Source organism: Epinephelus fuscoguttatus, linkage group LG7, assembly GCF_011397635.1.
Source record: "Epinephelus fuscoguttatus linkage group LG7, E.fuscoguttatus.final_Chr_v1".
Lineage (NCBI taxonomy): Eukaryota > Metazoa > Chordata > Actinopteri > Perciformes > Serranidae > Epinephelus > Epinephelus fuscoguttatus.
This window is the reverse complement of record NC_064758.1, coordinates 26,907,794-26,930,631: the sequence shown is the minus strand read 5'-3', so window position 1 is coordinate 26,930,631 and position 22,838 is coordinate 26,907,794. Positions and strand designations below refer to the sequence as shown.

General features: G+C 42.9%; 1 protein-coding gene across 1 annotated transcript; it reads right to left on the bottom strand.

Annotated features, from left to right (window-relative positions):
• Positions 1 to 535: 535 nt before the first annotated feature.
• On the bottom strand, positions 536 to 22,838 carry LOC125892180 (NUAK family SNF1-like kinase 1). The gene is made up of 7 exons (XM_049581993.1): positions 22,296 to 22,838; positions 15,503 to 15,623; positions 14,307 to 14,458; positions 12,686 to 12,751; positions 6,808 to 6,927; positions 5,643 to 5,775; positions 536 to 5,480 (listed from the first exon to the last, which is right to left on the bottom strand). Exons 1-7 carry the CDS (start codon positions 22,590 to 22,592, stop codon positions 4,267 to 4,269), a joined length of 2,103 nt encoding a protein of 700 aa, XP_049437950.1. The 5' UTR covers positions 22,593 to 22,838; the 3' UTR covers positions 536 to 4,266.

Here is a 22,838-nt window from a genome sequence, read left to right as displayed (position 1 = left end):
ATGGAGTTTTGCACAGTTGATGTATTAATCCTCTTTATACAAGGTAATCAAACAAAATGTAAACTTACCTTGAAGTTAAGTGACATTTCTAAATACTTTTATGTCATTGCAATGTTCTTACCAAAGCCTTATTTGACCTCTGAGTGTTTTCTTCTTTCAGATGCATTTTTGTTTAAGTACATGAACCATAATGAAAACAGCCTGTAGGCCAAATAGAGCTCTGTGTTTACGGAGACACAGGACTCAAGAAGTTAATTGGATAGCTTTTGGTATTTCATAAACAACGTTCCTTAAATTCTCTGTATTGTGTCCTGCTCCAGGCCTCAAGGACAAAAATGTCCTTGACTATAGAGAAGAAGTAACTTTTGGAATAAAAGGGTGATTTGTCTTAAAATGTCCTTTTTCACTGACCATCTGCGTTTCATATTTATCTTTACTGTCTTTAAAGCTGGAGTATATGTTCAAGTCATCCCTCATCTCCTGCTGCCTTTCTTCTTCTCTCACCAGAAAACAACTGGACAGTATTCATGTTCAGATAATTTATTAACCCTTTAAAAAAATGAACAGAATTCATTTCTCACAATAAGAAAATTACACATTTAAAACTGCATACATTTGAATGTCCACAGCAGCACTGTTGCATTAAAAAGCAATGTGATCCATCTGCTATTCACACTGTCGGTCGGTGCAAAGGAGCAAATTGTGTACAGTATCACTGTGTAGTACAAATATAGTCAATGATGTAATAAAATAAGTAATGCTTTACTTAAACTCCCCCGGGTTAGCACATTTAATGAAAGGTTTACAACACACTATAATGTCATAATAAGCAGTTATTAATGTATTTGTCAGCTACAATAACTTTTCCTGTGGGCACCCTTCGCTGGAGACTGGTGTAGAGACAAATGAAGCTCTCGTGAAAGTTCAGTAAGGAAGACAATACTTTTCATGCTCAGGCTTTAAGTTTCTTTCTCACCCTGCCATTCACTCCTTTCACATATGCTAACTCACTGTCTCTAGGTGTCATTGTCTGGGTAGGTCAATCGAGTCATCAGCTGATTCACAATCAACCAACAGCACAGTGACACACCTTCTCTGTCAGCCTATCATCTTAGTGCTCCTCATTTTAAATATGGTTCTTTCTCTGCTGTAGTTGGTCTTGCATCACCACCTAGTCTTTATGGATTCATCAGCCTCATACGCCTCAGCAGTCAGCAGCCTCAGAGTCATCAGCCACCACCACCACCACCAGTGTCTAAACTCCATGGGGGGGATTTATCCTGCTGCCGCTCAGATGTCCCTCGATCACAAAATATCTCCTTCTGGTGTCCAAACGCCAAGCACCTCTGTTAAATCTTCACCAGCACAAATCACCTGTTAATCTGCACACACATATTCTGTATTAAATAATGTCTTTACCCCACTCCCTGTCTCTCCTGATTGAAATAGTTAACACAGTTGGAACTAGAAAAGTGCACTCAGTAGGGAGCAGATTTCTGCCAAGCTCATCGGGACAACTCTAGACAATTCTTGAAATTCCAGCAGCGGTGCAGCAGCGCATTTGAAAAGCCATCAACAGCTTATAAAAGTAGCCTTGTCTATCTTTGACGGAACAGCGGGCCGTTACACAAAGCTGATTGATTTTTCCTCCTGACAGGCACTGTAGCTGTATGTAGATAGCCTGCAATGTAATAATGGGGGTGAGTGTGTTTTTAATAAGTGAAACGCAGTCACAAATCTTTGATCCATATCATTCATAACTGGACTTTCAGACAAAAACAGAAACAATTTAACTACATATACTGCTTGTTTACTTATGGTAGAGGCACAAATATCAAGGAAAAATAACCAAGTCACAAAACTGGGTCGCAGGCGGACTGCAAAGAGCTGTGGCTGATGAAATTGTCCCTCCTGGCTCCCTTACAGTCAAGATGGCAGAGGAAATAACAAAAAATTGAGATTTATTCATCTCATACTGTGCCTAAATTCAGTAGATCGTAACATATCGAGTATCTAATTCACCTGCAGATGCCCTGGTTCATAATAAGACCACACTTTTGTATAAATGTCAATTTTTGAGCCATGACAACCGCCAAAATGTGGCCTGCAACAGATGGTAAGGCTCGTTGTTTTAAGCCGAGTTGATTTCTTAAACATTTGCATCCCCTACTCGCCAGTTAAGAGGAGTAAGGAGTCAGCGGTCAATGATGGTATAGAACAGTCAATAAAACAGGTCTTTCAACAAATGTGAGTCACTGCTATGAGAGGTCCTTGATCATACTGCATTAAAGGTGCACACAAAATATTAGGCTGATTGGTCCAGCACTTTGCAAGATTACCTGCAGACAGACAGATACACACACACACACACAACCTGTGCATGATCCCCACCAAGCTTATGCCTAGCAGAGATAATAATAATATAAAATATGTCTTTATAGGAGAATTTAACATTGTTGACAAATACTGCAGATAAACTCCAAAAAATGCCCTTATGTCTGCTTACGACTACATTATAGTGTGTTATCGCCCATTTATTGTTCCTTATAAAGGGCTTTTAAAATTGGGAACGTGTTACCGTGAAGTGCCACAACAAGATGTTATTATTGATTATCATCATCAAGGTAAACAGCTGGTTATGCTAATTTTTTCAGACCAGTGCCATTAAAATGATCTAATAAAAAGAAGACACAAGATGACATAGATAAAAGAGCGCCAGTCAGACCTCAAACAGTGGAAAAGGATGACGAAAATGTGGCATTTCTGTTTGTTTCATTTGTTAGTTTGAGGAACATTGCAGTCTTCTCAGCGGTCCACACAGATCTGATGTATTTGTCCCACATTCTTCATGTACGTCATGATTTATTCACCAAGGCCCAATCCCAATACACCCCTTGCCCTGCTACCACTTAGCCCTTAGCCCTCCATTTTGCGTGTTCACGTCTAGGAGTAGGGTGCCCCAATTCTACTGAGTGCCAAGATGGCTGCAAAAGTAGCAAAGTCCCGCATTTTGACATATTTGCATGTCGCATTCCTCCCTTTGATGACACATGACGGTAAAATTTAAATAAAGTCCAGCAGCAAAGATGTTGCACTTGTTTTCACTCTCTTATTATCAGTGCAGATTGGCAGGCTAGGAGCATAGGTTGCTAACGTTAGCCTACAGAGCACAGCTAGTTTACTTAACACTCGTCACACCTGTTTACGTAAAAGCCAGTATAGGCCTTTCTCACAGCAGACAGTTTGACTTGTAGTAGGAAAAGCACAGGTGTTATTGACAAGCTAATTTTGGCTCTGTTCTATTCAAATGCTCCAGTGAGAGGGACAGTGAGCAAGCATGCAGGATGCAAGGATCTTGAAATCAATGCAGCTAAACGGAATTCAGCCTTTATTAACTTTATTATTTACACCTGTGTTGTTCCTACTGTGATATATCAAACTGTCTTTCGTGAAAAAGGCCTATCGACGACTACCAATAAGGGTTCCGAAGGGTTGTCCCATATCAGAGGGAAAGATTTCAACCACTACCCATTGTAAGGAGGCAAAGAGGCACCTCAAAAATGAGTTGTAGAGGTTAAAATATGAAACGGGATTGGGCCTAAGCCCATTTATAATTTCACTTTATCAAATTTTGCGTTTGTCTTTCTGTTCAACCTCAGTTCTAATGTTTCCTCTCAGGGCTTTATATGCGAAATGGTCATAAAACAGGTGGATGGAAACACATTTAACATGTCTTGTTGGTTCATTGTCACTATTGACATACTGGATTCACATATCCAAGATGGCACGCTGCTACACTTCTCTTTATTTCCAAAAACCTGCAGGGCTAAATTCACCAGATGGCAGCATCCAGACTCAGATTTTCAATGCTCTGCTGAACAGAAATCTGCTGTAAAATTTAAAGGAGATCAACTACAGGTGCAGGTGAGGTCAGAGTGAGTTCATTAGCAGACTGACCACATTCACGCCCCATCTCTGCAATATGGCCATCCATTTAGTGACGAGTCAATCCCTGCATTACCTTGCATTCAGAATACAGTTGAACTTGCAATGAATGCAGTTTCATTTATCATTCAATACAGAAAAATATGCCAAGAAATGGTGCTTTACATTGACAATACAATGAATGGGAGAGTCCTCGTGCTCAAGAAGAGAGTTCACTCAAGTCTTTTCAAGATGCCAGGCACTGATTATCACAGAAATATGAACCGCAGACCTGGTGTGCAATGTAATCTTTCACACTCATATCTGCATTGTTCCTTTGGCTTATGTTTGCATTTCCTTCTGTCCTTCTCTGTCTCCACTAACTTGGCCTGCATCAGTTCTCAGCTGCTCCAGGTCCTCCTCAGAGCTGCAGGCGCTGTGCTGCCTCCCCCGGGAGAAAATTCTACGACGCGATTGGGCGCTGAGGTCCAGTAAGTCGAAGGAATCAGAGGAGAAGAGACTATCCTCACTCACCACACTGGAGGGGCGGCTGTGACGACCCTCGGCGCTCCCTGTGGCCTGGAGGAGCTGCTGCAGGGCCTCTGGGAACATCGCGGGGGCTGAGTGGTGGTCATCCGGAAGATCCAGACTGCGAGAGAACTTGCCGTTACGTTTCAGAATACCCTTCCTTCTTCTGACTGCCTCTGTGCGCATAGTGGGGCTGTCTTCTGCCGCTGGGAGACAAGTGTGCTGTTTGCGTGAGCACAAATTACCTGTATCACCCCCCTCTTTAACTTCCACTCCAGAGATCCTTCTTTCAGAGGATGAGCCATAACCTGACTCTCCTCCATACAAGTTCTTCAGTATCCCCTTCTTGGGCATTTTGGATGAGGGCTGACTGAATGTAGAGGGAGGCGTAAGGCTGGTGGACAGGGCATCAGCATGTGTGTGGGTAAGTGTATGTGTTCGGAAAGGCTGGGGAGCTGTGTTACACGGTTGGGAAGGAGAGTTTTCTTTAGGAGGGCTGTGAAAGACTGAGTCAAAACTCCTCTGTGGTTTCAGAATACCTTTGGGTTTCTTTCTTTCAATGGTGGAAGTTGAGGAAATTGCAGCAGAGGAGGCAGCTGTTGCACAAACACCAGCACAAGCTCCCAGTGCAGTCTGGGGAATTGTATTCTCCTTGCGGGACTTCCTCAGGCTCGACATTCCTCCACGTACCCTTCCTCCTCCTACTCCTCCTCCTCCTCCTCCTCCACGATCACTCTTTAGAGGTAAGCTGAAGTAAAAGGGGTGGGAGGAGAACTGAGGTGGACAGGACGAGTCTGAGGATAGGCACCCTGGGTCAACAGTCATGTTGCTGGTAGCTGCGACCCGATTCTGCCAGTCTATGTAGCGAGCCAGTAGGGGGGAGGGGCATTCTTGGTGTGGAGATGGAGGGCAGTCACACACACTCTCTTCAAAACCCCAGTTCACCCACCAGTGGTTGGCTACGTCCTCTATCGTAGCCCTCTCATCCACACGTACTGTCAACAACCAGTCGATAAGAGCGCAGGCATCTGGAGGAAACAGAGCCAAGAGTTATTTATAGCAGCCACACTGACTAAGACAATGTAATTAACAGGATATCATGTTGTAAGAACAACACACGAAGAAATAACATCAGACACTCCGACGAATAGAAATGTAAATATAACGTTAATGACATTGTGAAGGGTTACCTGAGGGGGGGTTGGGTCTGCGGTAGCGACCTTGGCTGATCTGCTCTGTGAGTGTGGCGTGGCTGGCCCCATCGAATGGCATGCTGCTGTACACCAGGGCGTACAGCAACACCCCCAGCGCCCAGCAGTCAACCTATCATGACATAATGAAGAACATGGCATGAACAACAGAAATTCAGGCATTGACTTAATGCAGTGAGGCGGTGCAGGATTTCCACAAAAATTACAGTGTGAGCATCTGAAAATGTGTCTGATTTTTCTAGTTTCCTGTGGTTCCTTCGCAGCACATGCAAGGCAAAGTCAGTGCTATAAAGGAATACTTAAGCCCCAAAATGAGCATTTGTACATCAATTACTCACCCTGTATTACGGTAAATCCATGCAAAAGACTCTATTTTTCTCACATTCCTCAATGGTGAACGAAGAATCCAAAAACAAAGAAAATTGTTGATGAATTGGAGCGAAAGGCAACAGCAAAACTATATCAAACTGTTAACCCACAGGAGAGGACAGATGTCGAGAGAAATGGGAGGCATGAGAGAACGAGTCACTGACTATGTCACGGGGGTGAATAGCTTTTGTGAGACATGTCAATCTGGACCTTTTTGTTTATTTGTTCACTTATTTTTTGCTTGTTTGTGTTTTTGTACTCTTTTTTTCCTATCTTCTTATGACATTTTGTAAAACCAATGCATGTGTTTGTAAAGTGTTGAGCAGACAGGATAAATGAGACTTGGTTTAGCTGTTCTTAACGCAGACCTCTATTACTTCAGTTCATCGAGACTTTTCTCCATTTTTGGATTCTTCCTTTACTGTGGGGGCATGCAAGAAAAGCGCTTTCTTCAAGAATTCCAAGTAACACAAAGTGAGTAACTGATACAAAAGGTCATTTTGGGGGTGAAAAATGCCTTTAAAGCTGCTCTTACCAATGTTTGTCCTTAGAAACAGATCAAACAACGATGTGTAACCCGAAAGATGTTGCTCATAGTGTAGAACACACAGATAATTATCACCTAGCTGCAGTTCTCCTAAGCTCTACAATGCACTTTACCCCCTTTCAGTGCATTGTTTTTGTTTTACAACCCACAATTTCAGTTTTAGTTGATTTTGGTGCACTGTTGAATTTCTCCTGAGGAAACCAGCGAGAGCCGTGCGTGTTGACCCACCTCCGGCCCCTGGTAGGGCAGTCCTTTCACTATCTCCGGGGCAGCATAGAGCGGACTTCCACAGTACGTCTGCAGCAGAGTGCCCCTCTGGAAATGATTGGAAAGGCCGAAGTCAGCCAGCTGCAGAGTCAGAGAAATAGAGAACATGAAATAAAATTTGATTGTCAGGATTTTGTGTTTCTTGCTGCTACTGCTCCTGAGCTACTTTACGACTGGGTAATTTTATGTGGTAACTATAGAAACAAGTCAAGTCACAGCAGCATAACTCAGAAAGACATACTGCAAGAACAGCAGTAATACCACTAAAACATATTTCAGGAGGACAGCGGCATAGCTACTACACTAAAAAACAATATATTAATAAATAAAAGGCCGATCTTAGTAACAACTGTATAAAAAAAATACATACAACAAAAACACAACCTACTGTATATCTAAGAAAAAAAAACAAGTTTATGTGTCTATTAAACGTTTCACAGCTGTGGGCACCAAAGACCAGCCGAGCATGTGTATCTGTGCGTTCACACTGTTGTATCAAATAAACAAAAGGGTTTATGTGACAGTCACAGATGACACATAACAACTGGCAGCAGAGAACGCTTTAACTTCATGACATAACGGGCTAATCCATCAACACCAAACCCTATATAAATTTCATTTCATTCACTTCAACACACACTTGCTCCTCACGCCATCCAGATTCCTTTTCAGTGAGTATGCACTGCAAACTCTTAGCCATGTGGCAAAAACACAACTCAAAACAATTCCTTTTAAAGGAGCCAAAAATAGGTATGCTGAGCTTTTGCCAGTGTAAGTGTGAGCGAGGAAAGAGGGGAGAGCCAAAAACATCAGGCTGCATACACCCACGTAACGGAACAATCACTCACTCGAGGCTGCGAGAGCCATACGCAGACATACCGAGGCTCCTCTCTATCTGAAGAGATTATTAACATGAGCACCAGCTCACTATCAGCCCCTCTGGTGTTAAAAATACTCAGTGTGACAGCTTTATTTCCGTGGAACAGAGGTTCAGAGGAACAGAGACCTCACAGACAGACGATGACGCTGTGTATACAAGACAGCTCACAGTTATTATACACACAGTAATGATGTGCAGTTAATACGCCTTTACTTTCTACAAGCTACCTTGTGTTTGTGTGTGCGTGTCCTGCAGTGTAAATTTCGCCACCTGAGATTAATGTGCGTGAGGCTCCTGTACTCTTTTCAGTGCTTTGGCACGGAGACATTCCTCAGTGTCAAATGCTTGTGTAAGAAATGCTCTTTCTTCTAAACATACAAACGAGACCTGTACACGTGCCTTGGAATTACACGGGCTGTTGTGAGAAGCCACTGTCTCTCATACAGAAACAGATTGCTGGTTAATGTTCTACAGTGGCTCGCAGCCTGTTGGGGTAAATGTGTGAGCTGTCTTTTGAGGTTCATGTGAGAGAGAAGTGAAAATTGGTTAGAGGAGCAAAGTTATTTGGTTTGTCTGAGCTACGTTTTTATCTTACTTGTGTTTTGCTTTATAAAATTATCAGCGTCCCTCTTGTCCAGTGAATAAGTCAGCTTATTAAAACTAGTCAAATGTATCATCTCAATAAGAACTGATTTTATATAGCAGTGGAAAGAAAAAGAAATCTGCTGGCTGTATCTCGTTTTCACGTTATTTTGTGCTTCAATGATGATTTACAGGGTAACATATGCCGTGTTCACACTATGAGCGACAGGCAACAGGCTATGTTCAATGGAAGCTTGTGACATGACATTATAAACTGATGGCACTTGTCGCTGCTTATGGACGTGACGCGCTACACGTAAAAGTTGAGCTGGCTTCACCTTTTTTCAGGGCTCTAATGACGTGGTGAAGCATCAGTTAATCATATGTTCTTGTTTCCAGCTGTGAAGCTGTGCTATTTCGCTTAGCTAGCTGACGCTACGCTAGCATTCTGTGCCTTGTGATGCACACGAGGATGCAACTTGGTGGCAAAAGTGACGTTATAATGAGGCTCAGACATTAACCAAAAGTTTTTTAAACAAATACAAACTTTACAAGATGTTCAGTCAAGGTGCTTTGTGGCAAGTGGCCAAGTAGCAGACACACACAAGCCCATAGATGTATAATAATAACTAGATATCTAGATTGTGATGATGTCACAGATTTTTTAAAATCACCTTTCTCAGCTTTAGGAAAGTTTTGCAAATATAAAACGTCGTCCATAGATTACACATTCATAATAGAAAATGCTCTTTGGGCTGCAGGGGATTTTTTTGCTGCAATACTGTGAGCGGCCACTGGGAAAAATTGGAAGCAAGACTGAGCAGCGTTCCTAGGGCACAAGTCTGTGACGATGTAACTACATTAACCAGCCCTTGAACAACACTTCAACAGTGACTCTATATAATGAAGCTGGTCAGTTGTCACTGTTGAGTTGTTTCTTGTAGTGTGAATACAACATTAGGTTTTTTTTATAGCCTTTATGCTATTAAACCATGTTGTTGTGTTGAAGGACGCATTCACACCAGGATAGTCCGGGGGACTCGGTTCGATTGGACGGGGAATGCCAAAAAATTTCACACCTTCATTTGGTTTAGTTCACTTTCACACTGCACTTTTTAAAGCGGACCAAACCGCCTGGACAATGTCACGCAGTTACAACAGCTGCTCATCTGTGGGCGGTATTGCCCGAAATGATCACTGACCAGGAAGAAAAAAAGCATGAGGAAGAAAAAAATCCGGCTCATTGATTGGCCAGGAAATCCATTGTGGGTAGCCACAAGCAACTGCGATATATAGTCCTCTGACCATATATCAGTGAGCACCCCCACCTCCTCACTACTCCACGTCTGCCCACGAGACATTTTCCAACTTTTTATTTTTTTACCTCTGCTTCTCACAGTTCACGCTGTTGGCTTTGTTTTTATCCTACCCAAAACGCACTGCGCTCTACATCACTTCCTCTCTTTGGTTCACTTCCTCTCTTTGGTTCGCTGGATAGTCTGTTTGCATCTCCCGCTGTAAGCCAACCGCACCAGGATTCGCTTGCAAGTGAACCAAGACCCCCAGCTTTCAAGCGGACCAGGGTGCACTCGTTTGGTCCGCACCAGAGTCCGAATATCCGAAATATCCATGGAAGCGGACCAGGGTTTGTTTAAAGCCAGTGTGAATGCATCCTAAGTGACTAATGGGAGCGACAGTGTTTGAAATTGGTCCAGCATTCAGCCACTGCAAAACAGGCTGCAATTAATGGGCAACAAGACTCTATTAAGTAAACAGTAATTTTATCAAAACACACTTCATTCAAAGTGGACTGAGAAATAAACAAAAAAAAAACTAACAAAAACCATCTTCAATTCATCTTCCCACTGTTCCAGCAATTGCCAACTCTGATTTTGTTGCCCTTAATTCACCCAGTTTAATGTGAAAACATGCTGGTTCTATACACGCTAAAGTGTTTATTGAAATGGAGTCTGGTGAGTTTAGTGATGGCAATTTAATGACTGTTTCTGGTTAAACAAAAAGCAACAAAAAAGGCCACTCTGTAGGGTTCCCTTCCGTAATGTTTAAAACACTTAGAATAAAATGTGAGCCTGTCAGTGGCAAAAACAAACATTTTTATTGGACAGAAATTGGTTACACCTGTTACACTATAGCCTGGTTTGCTGCGACTTGCTGCAGCCTTCTCGCTCAATACTGGACAAAAACTGTTGTTCCCATTAGTCACTTAGACAAGAACATGACAAAAATATGGTCCCAATTGAAAAATACCAAAGTTTTCAAGTGCTTACTCGTCTATCACCCCCATGTAGTTTTTATTTTTATATTATGACATTTCACATAATGACAAAGGCTATTATCTGTTTGTACTAAATCACTATAGCCCCTTTTCCACCGCAGGAACTTTTATCAATTAGCCGGAATTTAAAAAAAACTCTGTGTGTTTCCACTGAAATTACCTGGGTAAAAAACTTTCCCTCAACACCAAATTTACCCTGGAAAAAGTACCTAGTAGGGGGGTAGGACTTTTTAGATTAGTCGGAATTCTTGAGAGGAATGCTGACTGGTGGACTCACACTTGCAGCGTTCTGCACTTCCTGGTACGGGCAGCCGCTAAAAACTTTATTTCATTTCTACAAGCTTCACTTTGTTTGTGTTTTAATTAAGGATGAGTACCGAAACCCAGTACTAAGTTAGCACTGGGGCTAAATTATCAAAGACCGTAGTATTGATAAGCACTAACGGTATCTACACACACACTGATGCGACACAGTAAGCGGAGAACAGCCGAGCGGCCGCGGTGGAAACAAAGTGGAGATAACTTGAAAATGACTCCAGTTGACAGCAGCTACACTTGTTACTGTAAGTGACATTAACCCTTAGTGAGGAAGAAGCCAATACTTTATCAATACATGTTCAGCAGCATGACCATATAAACATGTAGATAGCGATATTCGATATGCTCCGTCCACAGTCTCTCATCCACTGACACTAATGTTATGTCTTACATATGACAGCACGCTAGTTCAGCTGATAGTGAATTGTCACTAATAAGCTGAAATGACAGCTGTCTGTATGTAGACTAACTTAGTTTGACACTTATCTTAAAATACTTTTAAACTTAGCTTCTGGCTGAGACAAACAGCCCCAACTCTCTACACCAGCATGTAACCTGCCAAGCTGGCGAAGCCAATACAGGACACACGCTGAATCATCTACGTCATCATGCTAATTTAAATAAATTTTCCAGAACTTGAGGTGAGGTGGAAACGCAAACCACACAGATTACCAGCTCTTTACCCAGTTAAACAAATTCGTGGTAATAAAAGTTCCTGGAAATGCTGGTGGAAAAGGGGCTTATGTTAGGTATGGGTACCTAAGTGGTTTGGAAAGGTGAATGAATATGTTACCAAACACTTTCAAAATGCACAGCTCAGACAACAGTAAGAAAAAGACACAAAAAAAAACAAGTGCACTTCTGCCACTTAGGAAATGAGAATTGTCAAAACCAATCATTAAAAGACAATTTAGTATTTTTATATTCCTAAATCATAATCTGTGACTTCATAGGTGACCAAAACCTAACATTTTCCCTGTCATGTCTGGCTGTGCCTGCCTTCTACACATGCCATGAGGCAGCTATTGTGCAGATATAACACGCACATGCATTGCACAGAGGCTTGGTCATTTCCTGCAGCGGATGCAGAGAGCGGCCGATGTGGTGAACCTGAGGTTTGCCATGAATGACGAGCTGCTGAGAGGTCTGCACATGGTGTTTTCTTTAGATGGACAGACGGAGCATACTTAAAACCCTCCGACTGGCGCGATTGCCACTGGATTCCCTGCATTCTCCCTTCATCGTGGTGTACACAGCTCCCATATAAGGAGAGGTGCATCCAAATCAGGCAAGAAAATGACCCCTGGGGACTTTTGTAAGACCTGGCAGTGTGTTTGTGCTGGTTCAGTGTGCATGGCTTCACAGCACATTAAAATGTCTGTGGGCTGAATGGCTCCAATGTATGTTCTGAATGTGCACTTTGTTTGCATTTTTCTTTGTGGCTGGTACCATAATCCATTCCCAGCTGCAGTATGTGAAGCAAACGTGTACTGAACATAGCAGCAGTGGAAAACAAAGTGCTTCCAGTGTGTCACAAAGATGTATGCCTTTATGATCGGAGGTGTTTGGATGATACATTATAATACCGCATGATGTATTTAAAGCTCAGGCCAATGATGCTTATCTATTTCTTACCCAGGAACAGATATCTTGTTTTTGAAAGGACATTCTCTCATTTATTTTCCAAAACATGCATCACAATCACACGTCTTTGCTGGAACGTGATCTCAGGGCTCAGTTTGTGTGCGCTGTATAAATCTTACCTTCACTTTTAACTCTTGATCTAAAAGGATGTTCTCCAGCTTGAGGTCTCGATGCACGACACCGTTCTGCAAGAGAGCAGAGACACATGAGGTCCTGCGCTGCTCCTCCCTCCTGTTTACATTCAGATCTTTTCTCTCTGCATGCAAACATTAGGACTGAAGGGTCTGACGTTTGCAACATAAACCCAACCTGTGGTGCACGGGGCACTTGTCTTTCATTTATAATTTTATGACCAGTAACATTCCACTCAGGCCTCACATTGCAGGGTTTGTGTCTAACATATTGGAGAGCCTTGAGAAGGGCTCTCAGGCTGTTTAATCGCTAACAGGCATGAGGAAGTGCTTTGTTTGGGTTAATTCATCTGATGAGATGCGATTTGATCCACTGATGGCATTAAAGCACCTGGGAGCCAGTGAGAGGCCACAGAGTGTAGACAGCTGTGGGGCCTGGTGAGGAAGACTACACTGGAAGTTCGATGGCGAGGGGGGGAGGGCGTCTGTTGCAGGTTTTCTTTGAGTAGGTAGTAAATCATGTGAAGAGACAATGCTGCTCTAGATAACTGTGGCCACCCAGGAAGCCGCGTGACGCAGGGAAATTTTAAACGTTGCTGACATATCTCTTAAAGCCACTAGCTAATGAGCCAGAATAGCCTCCTTTCTTTCCTTAATTACATCCTCTTCAGAGCACTTAAGTGGAGGAAATGACCCATGACCTTAGACAATGTTTTGTGCACAGTATGTAAGCCTGTGTATGCATGCGTATATGAACGCAAGGCAGAGAAAGAAAGGCCGAATCGATGTATTAAACCAGGTTATTATTCTTGCTGCTTTTAAATGACTATAAACAGATTTGAAAAAAAGAAAAAACCTCTGACTCTGAATTATTCTCATTCTTCTTTTGAAGCCTCAATAATCTCTCCATGTGCCCTGCATGCCTCAGAGGCACATTCAATAATTCATTCATGCTGGAACATTCATGTCTATTTTGGGACAATATTTGAGGGCATGAGGAGCACAAAATCCACCTCTCTGTCGACTAAAAAAGCTACAGGAGCTGAATGATAATCTCTGAGTTTAATGTGAGGGATTCGCGAAGAAGCCAAACTACCAAAATAAGAATTATATGGAAACATAAACATTTTTTTTCATATCCAACTCAGCTGACTGCAAGGCCTCACTTCAACTGCACTGCACTTCTGTATAAATGGGATTTATGTATCCCCTTGATAATTACTGTGTTTTGGCAAAGCTGTTTATCTTATGTGCACAAATACAAGTAAAACACACAAATAAATATCACCAAAGGAGCAAACAAGAATTTGTTCCTTTGCCAGGGCTTACAGTAATGAGGAGGGAGGAAGTAAGGCAACGTGTTTGTTAATTGTGTCAGTGTGTGACTGTAGAAAACAATCAAGGCCTAATGCGCTCTTAACCCAGAGAGATCTGAAAACGCAAGTCAAGTTTTTCTGCAGTATTAGGATTAGGATTTAGTGGATTTAGCGGTACTGTATTTGCTTGTGCGCAGTTGAATACCGCAGTGTGCGATTCAGCACGTGCCTACATCCCCAATTTATACTGAATGCCTGTGGTGTACTTGCAGAAAGTATGTGTGTGTGCAAACCTTGTGGCAGTAGTGGACAGCAGATGTGATTTGTCTAAAGATGCCTCTGGCTTCTGTTTCAGGCAGTCTCCTCCTCTCCTGGATGTAATCGTACAGCTCTCCCCTGCTGGCGTACTCCATCACTATCACAATCTTATCCCGGCTCTCAAACACTGCAAAGACACATTTACAGGTCTGCATTATGATGCTGTGTTTATGTGAGTGTCAAAAGGATGCCACAAACCTTCACTCTACAGCAACACGTTGAGGTTTTGCATCCTGCATCTATCTGAACTTAACAGGAACCAGTAATTGTGCACACTGTTGGTCACTTGTATGAGTTTCATGAGGTAAGATTGTCACCTGATTGAGGTTTACCATCCAAGTGTTCAGCATACAATGTCTCATTCACATGACAAAAAGTGTCAACAGGATAAAATTCAACAACTGATACTAAGTATTAGAGACTTCTATTTGTAAACGTCTCACAGGAAAAGACCCAAACCAACAGGAGTAAGAATTGCACTTGATGGCGACTCTTTTTGGCTGTGCATTTGATGCTCTAGTGAGTACTTATAGCTATAGCAGCAAGACGATTTATGGTTACCTTAGTCTGTATAAAAAGACTGCAGGTGACAGGACAAGATTCTGGTTTCGGAAGTGTTCTGGTTTCTGTCTGTAGTTTGTTTGCAGTCAGAGTAGTTTTAACCAATCATGCAGAACTCATTGGCTGAAATGTATCTCCGAACCCATCAGGTATCATAGACAGTGTTAACTTTGTATAAGTGGCCCTTGGCCCTTGTACAATGACAATAAAGGCTTTCTATTCTAAGCATTTTTTGCAAGTTCCTGTCCTCTTATAAACAGTTTAGTTCTGTGTAACAAACCATCTGACACTGATCAGGTTAGGTTCATGTGGGGTCAACTCATTGTGTCCATGTTCATGCTAATGAAGAAATATGTCACACAGTGCAACTATATGTATAAATGCTGTGTTTCTAATAGTTTTCGGACATCAGCAGTGTCAGTGGCACAGAGGAAGGAGCTACATAAGGCTTTGGACAGATAGGGAGTACTTAAGCTGCAACCTCCGGGACTAAAAAATGAAGCCAAGCAAAAAAACTGAAGTTCTTTAAATAGCCACTTGAGGTCGGCTCCAGAAGCAAGTCAATCCCCTATAGACCCCCATGTGAAAATGCCCAACTTTACAGACTTACCCTCATGGAAGCGTATGATGTTGGAGTGCCTGAGCGAGGCAGTGATCTCGATCTCCCTCTGGATGTGAATTCTGTCCAGGTCATCGGTGATGCGCTCCTTGCGGATCGACTTGATCGCCACCTGTATAAAATGAGACGCTATTGAGTCTGTACGTGTCACGTGTTGGGATCACTGGTGGTTGACAACAGAGCTCTAGATCGCATCTTTCACAGCAAGAAAACAGCGTAAGATTTTCAGGAGATGGTTGTTCAACCCTTTGTCAAGATCTTTGTCAAGTCAAAATTTTGACTTGACGAAGATCTATTGCTGATCAAAAACGCTGTCACTGAATAAACTGGGAGCATTTTATAGAGGAGTTGCAAGCCCTTTTTCTTTTTTTTTTTGGAAGTTAAATGTTACAATGTACCCCATGGATTGGGTTAACTGTAACAGGCAGAGGGTTACCTGTTTAACACAATTAATTTAATACAATTCAGTCTATAAACTAAAGGTCTTCATCTACATCAGGGGAAGGATATGTATTAGCACAGGTATCCATCCATCTGTTAGTCGATGGACAGCATTCAGTGGTTGGACCGATAGATGTACACGGAATGGGTAACCTAGATCCACATGTCAAAATATGAGTTTTGAATGTATGAATATTACCATGACTGTGAAACTGTGTCAATAAGACCTCTGACAAATTAAAAATACAAAGTAAATCTCATTTTAATGAAGGACAGTAGTTAAAACTGAACATTAGTTGGAAGTGCAAAAATAGAAAAAATGTGCTATAGGAGACTTTGTCTAAACGATTAAATGTCCGCCCCCTCGCTAGTCGGCACCAGAAATATTAGTTGGTTAAACCAATTAGTGTTTTATTCATGTACAAGGCTGCTTAACTGTCATGCAGCTGCCAGCCACTAGTGGGGGCTGCAGAGTCGTCAGACAGCAGTCCCCCTTCCCAGGGTAATGCTCGAGTAGACTGGAGTTTTAAAACAGCATGGTGGGAAATTGGAGAGATGTCCTCTCGCAAAACCAGCGCGGTGATCTAGAAAATGAAAGCAAGGTAGCATGTAGGCTTTGTCAGAAAAAACATGGCATATAATCACTCGACTAGAGCAATGCGTGACCACATTCAACTCAATCATGTGGATGTTAACCTGCACGGAACGACGGCTGCTGCTGCTAGCAATGCAGGTAAAGGCTTCAGGTAGTTAATGGAATATATTGAGCCTGAATAGACCATGCTGGGACGCAAAGTGATAACCTCCAGGCTGGAGAACATTCTCCATAAAAGTGTTTTCCTTTTTTTAGACCAGTCGACTAGTCTTTATTAAAGTTTTCGTTCAGTCGACAGGGAAATCAGTCGCCAGGAATGCTGTTTTCCTGTCCAAATAATGCTATTAAAATCTAAATTATAACAGTTTATCCCACGTGTCTAAAACGGAAAATGCCTCACTGGGAAAAAGGCCTATTGCAGAACATCAAAATGGAATATGCTGTTTACATAACCCGTATCAAAGTCGGAATATTGTCGTATTTGGGTAAAATAATGGAACATTAGTGTGCATGTAAACGTAGTCTCTGATAAATGGTTCATGTATTAATTGTATAGACGTGCATGGAAACAAAGACATACATACTGTTGATACAACTGTACACACGCACACACATACACAAATCAAATCTGTGGGTATTAGAGGTGATTATGCGGGTTTTAAGGGCTGGATGTGTGAAAGCAGGTCTCCTGAGATCTGAGCACGCTCAGAGGCAGACGGTTGACAGCTGCACTGTTCACACTCTGCTTCCTTAATCCCAGGCACTCACTGTACCCCGATGTAGCCCACAACCACCCACACAACAGACACAACATGAGCCCCTAAACCTCTTTGGATAGAGTCACCACAATGGCACCATACAAGGACAAGACAGAGGTGGACAAATAAAGTCACATGAGGGTGTCTTATTTAGAAATACTATGAGCTTAAAGAAGAGAGATGAGGTTTATTGTGCAGATGAGGCAACAGGACTACTTGGGGAATCAGGATTCCAGTTTTATGCAGCTAAAATCTGGAACAGTTTTTCTGAAGATGTGAGACAGGCCTCTACTCTGACAATGTTCAAATCTAGGCTCAAAACAGCTCTATTTCACTGTGCATATGACTGAAAGGATCTTATCTGCACTCTTCACTTTTAAAGTTCATTTTATAATGATTATTTATGTTTTTATTTTGTATTGTGATTTTAATGCATTTTCTTGTTCTGTAAAGCACTTTGAATTACTTTGTGTACGAATTGTGCTCTACAAATAAACTTGCCTTGCCTTGCCTACTTTGTGAGGTTGACATCCTGACATACCACTGATCATACAATTCTGTCAATGTCCCTATGGACGAGCAGGCCTCTACCCTGGGTCACAACTCCAGCATTCTCAGCTGCTGGAAATAAACATCTACAAGACACTGGAAGACACAATTCACACGCTCCATCAACTGTAATGGTTATGCAACACAGCACAAACACACTCCAGGGAACTCTCAGGACCGACCTGACCTTCTGTAACTGATGTGACTCTATCCACCAAAGGAGAATATTCAAGTTTTTTTTAAGGTTTGTATCTTTTCTATGATCCAGTGTTGAAATCAGAAGATTATTCGCATATCACCAGACACTCCACACCGATGTGGCATCTCTGTCAGGTCGGGCATACTGGATGCTGGGTCAGAGATTAGGCCACACATATTTAGTAGTTGGGGAGCTATCAACATGTGTACGCTTGCGTGCTTGTGAATGCTTTGTGACCCAAATACCTGCTGGCTGGGAAAGCAACGTGTGGAAGGGAAGGGGGAATATGAAATAAGCTGCAGGGATGAGGAGGGAGGATGTAGGTGGCAGTTAACAGGACAGGTGAAAGGAATGGATAAAGTACACCAAAGCATGTGGACTCAGAGCAAAAACAGCTTGTATTTCACTGTCCATCTAAGCTCTGACCGCCCCCCCTGGACTGGGCATTAATGCCTGATCAGCAGAGCACAGAGAAGAGAGACACACTGGACATTGTTCAGCCCTCAGGGTGCTAAGATCATTTTTAAAGCGGCACGTGTGTGTGCAAAGGAAGTGTGGGTATATATGATCTCACCCGTGCAAATGTGCTGCATATGCGTCATGTCTCAGTATGACCTCCAAAGTATTCTTCTCACTGACAATATCTCATTGTTCATCCAAATAATGTGCTGCTTTTGAGATAACGGCCAAAAATGCCAAACTGTAACAGGATGCATGCAAGGAAACATAAGTAGCTATGTGTGTGAGTCATGCAGATGTAACTAGATATTCCTTTGCATTATCAGAAAATGTGTGTAGTAGAGGAACATGACGTACATGTCGTACTGGTACAGCCAATACAGATGTACATGAGGAATGCACAATGTCCTGCACAGCCATATAAGACCTAATTCAAACTAGACAACATGGAACAATTATTTTCTTCTCCTCCTCTCCTTGACAGCAACGTTTCCTCTTTGCACAAATTTGACGCACGGTAGGTGTTTTGCTAGTGCGAACTCCTGATGGGGGTTAAGGGTGGCTACTTACTGACTTCCTGTCCTATTATTCTCACAGAAATCTCACGCACACTTGCTGCATTTACGTGCTCCTTGAATGGTCCCATTTCCCCTTTCGGAAAGTCGTTCTTCCGACTTTGGTGTGTTCATGAGCCTTCAAGTCGTAATGTGGAAACAACATGGACGCCACAAAGAAGATGTGTTATGTTTCATTGCTAGGAGCATTTAATGTCCCAGTGAGGATTCAAGTTGCTATCCAAGTATGGTGAAACAGTTTGAAGCTTTATATTACAAAGTGATTTTGTTCCACACTTGTTGTTGCATCGGTAGATTCCCTAAAATTGCTAAAATGTTGCTATACCTGACTTGTATGGTTAATGCTATACATGTTTTATCTAATCTTGGTCACTTTATGTGGACAAGAAGTTACGGTTACACCTAATATACCATACTACAGATTACATGTGCCACCTGCACCTGAACATATTTCGACCTGCAGGCCACCAATTGGTGCTCGAACCGCCCTACATCCTGCCGCCCCTGCATAATAAAACTCGCAACTTATGTTACAAACTACCGAGTAGTTGTTCCGATGTGAGGGGAGTTTGTGAGATTTGTCCCAGCGGGGGAACTAATTTTTCTTATTACTCCTACACCAAATGAATGCAGGGTTACACACACACAAACACACGAGAGCACATCCCAAGAGCCTGAGCATCAGTTAAGATCCCTGCTGCATCTGTGAAAGATTTAACAGCAGGATTATACAGGCTCCTTGCCAAATGGACCCTTGACCTCACCATCCAGCTACACAAACAAACAAACAAACACACACACATACACACACACACACAGCCCCTTGCTATAACCAGGAACTACAGTACTATGCTGTGTATTTATGATAGAAGATAGAAAATGGACAAATACACAAACTCAATGCAGAAAGACAAGTAGGGCCAAACAAGATACTGTTCCAGTGTATAATTAAGTCCCTCCAGGATTTCATGGGCTGTTTTTGGGATTGTTGTGGCCTGAAATGCGCAATTCTATGGCAGCTCCAGTCCCACAGCAGCAGTCTCATGATGACTAGAGAGACAGAGAGGGGCTGAGCGAATCAAGATGCTGCTTGCGGCTCTACAATGAAATAAAATAGTCAGGTTTGTGGCAAAGTTGCAGTAATTGGACAAAAGTACAAGGTCGCGCAGAATTCAAGGGAATGGGCTGAATTTGCATTAACTGCTGCAATCGCAACATCCTAGAAGGACAGACACTTCAGCTAGCACGGTTGGCTTTTTCATGACCACTCTGAATGGAGCTCTATATGATGTTCTGAGCATATCTATGATTCAGAGTTTGGGCCTGGATTGCTTGCACACAGCTCTCAACATGGAGGCGGCTGAGACGGCAGGCAGAACTTACAGAGTTAGCAGCTAACAGTCCTAACAGTGTGAACAGTGCTAAGAACAACAGTGCTGGCAGAGCTACCAGTGTTAATCGGGGAGGCTTGCAAATCCTAGGATAGCGAAGGAATGACCCACCCTAGACAAATAAGCAATGTGGATGGAGTCTGAGCAAATTATTTCCTGTGAATATTGTATTACAGATGAGTTTTCATGATATTTTTGGTAACTTTTAATTACTTAATAGACTTCTTTTTTGACAAATTCAGTGTTTTCATCTTCTTGATGCTTCGCCATTGTTGTATTGACTTTTTGGTTGATTTAACCACGTACTTTTCTATTGTAGGTCAAGGCTCTTTAGCAGAGAGGGGAGGCTCTGTTAGTAGCCTATAGCTAAGTTTTCTCACACCCTTAAAATGAAAAAGGCCTCAAGATCCCCTGTGAAGCTTTGGTGACCCTTAGTGGGGGTCTTGGCCCCCAGGTTGGGAACCAGTGACTTACAGCACAGATTAGTAGCCCTGCTCAAGATCCGGTATTCATCATCCTTTCCCTCTATTTCATCCTGTACATTCGTCACCTCCTGCAGCAATGAGGAACAGGAACTCAGACAATCTCAAGTCGGCTCTTTACTGTAATCTCAAACCGACTGCCTCCTCCTCATCCTCTTCCTCCTCCTCCTTGCTCTAAAACTGTCTCCTTCTCTGCCTCCTCAAACAACAGCCCCCTGGTCTTGTTTCCAAAAATAATGTCCGTTTTGTTTCAAAGAATCCTTGGTATGTGCTGGCTACTGGCTCCAAGAATGCCGCGTTTTCCCCTTGTCCGACCAAACCCACTCACCCTGCATACACACACACACATACATACATACACACACACACACACACACACACACACACACACACTGCATAGCTATCTCTTTCTTCTCCCCTCTTTTTATATATCCTTCCATCAATCTCCTACCTGTCCTCCGTCTTTCACTCCCTCTCTCTCACAGAAGTAGGTCTCAGAGTTACAGTGAAAGCAGCCAAAGGAATTATGCCAGTCTCACTTCCACAATCTGATTGCAGAAAAGATTATCCCTATTACAGTGTGTTTGTTTACTAAAGAAACAGAAGGGGAATTTCAGGCCGACGGGGTATCTGTCTCTTTGTGCTCAGATCACAGCAAAGTGAGGGATTAAGGCCTGACTGTAAGTAATCTGGCTCCGCGTGGTGTCTTTAACCTGGATATTCAGAATGTAAAGCTGAACAGAAACATATTATATTATTATGTCTGTCTGAGTATGTGCAGTGTGCGTGTGTGGTTGTGTTCTGGTGACGGGGGTCAGGCTCCTATTGGAGGAGACCTATTGTAGCAATTTTATCCCCTTGTTCAAGTGCTGAGTGAGTCAGACCAAAGGCATCTCAGCCTGGCAGCACAGGAAGCAAGAACTGGGTTCAGCGTCAGCTCATGAGCTCACCCACAAACACACACACACACACACACACACAAACACACACACAAGACATTCAGGAGCTTAACTCCACCTCCAAATTAATATTTAATAAGCAATGGGCAACATTCTTGGAGCAGCAACAAATCTTGGTACACACACACACACACACACACACACACACGCACACACACTTATATGGGGAGACTGCTGAATACCTCCCAGGAAGACAAAAGCATCAGCAGCATATCACATTATCTATATAAAGCTTTTAGTTGGAGGTCAAGAGGTCAAACTCCTCATCAACCCCACACACACACACACACACTCCATGTTAAATACTTAACTTGATAACAGAAAGCATCCCACAGGCACACAAGTAAAATTTTGCATCATCTCCACCAACACTCACCGTCTTCAGGCTTGCTCTCTCTACCGCCCTCTTCACTTTGCCGTAGGTGCCTTTCCCCAGAGTCTCCATCACTTCATAGCGGTGTTTCAAGTTGTGTTTGTGCTGGTGCTTCTTCACTTCCATGGGCGCCGTGGCGCTCGGTGCCGCTCCAACCGCCTCCATGTCTGGGTGTCTGCCCAGCCTCGGGGACTCCTCTCCGGCACGGTGGCCGCTGGAAGCCGCGTCCCGCAGACAGCCGAGCTCGGAGCGGTCGTTGGTGCTCATTGCGCCTCTGCTGTCCGCCTCACGTCTGCCCATCCTCTCTGCGCACTGTGCGCACCTGTCAGCTGGGACTGGATCCCCTAAATACTTTGAGCTCTGAACAAAAGCAGCCACAGCGCTTGTTAGTCACCAAGCAGTCGCCCATATAGAGCGTTATCAAAGCCACAAACTAGTCTTAAACATGGGCAAATCCAAAAAAGAACCATCCGATCAATTCAAGCAGCAGCTGTGCACTCCTCCTTCGCCCTCTCCTCAAAAACACAGCAACAGGAGCGATGGGAA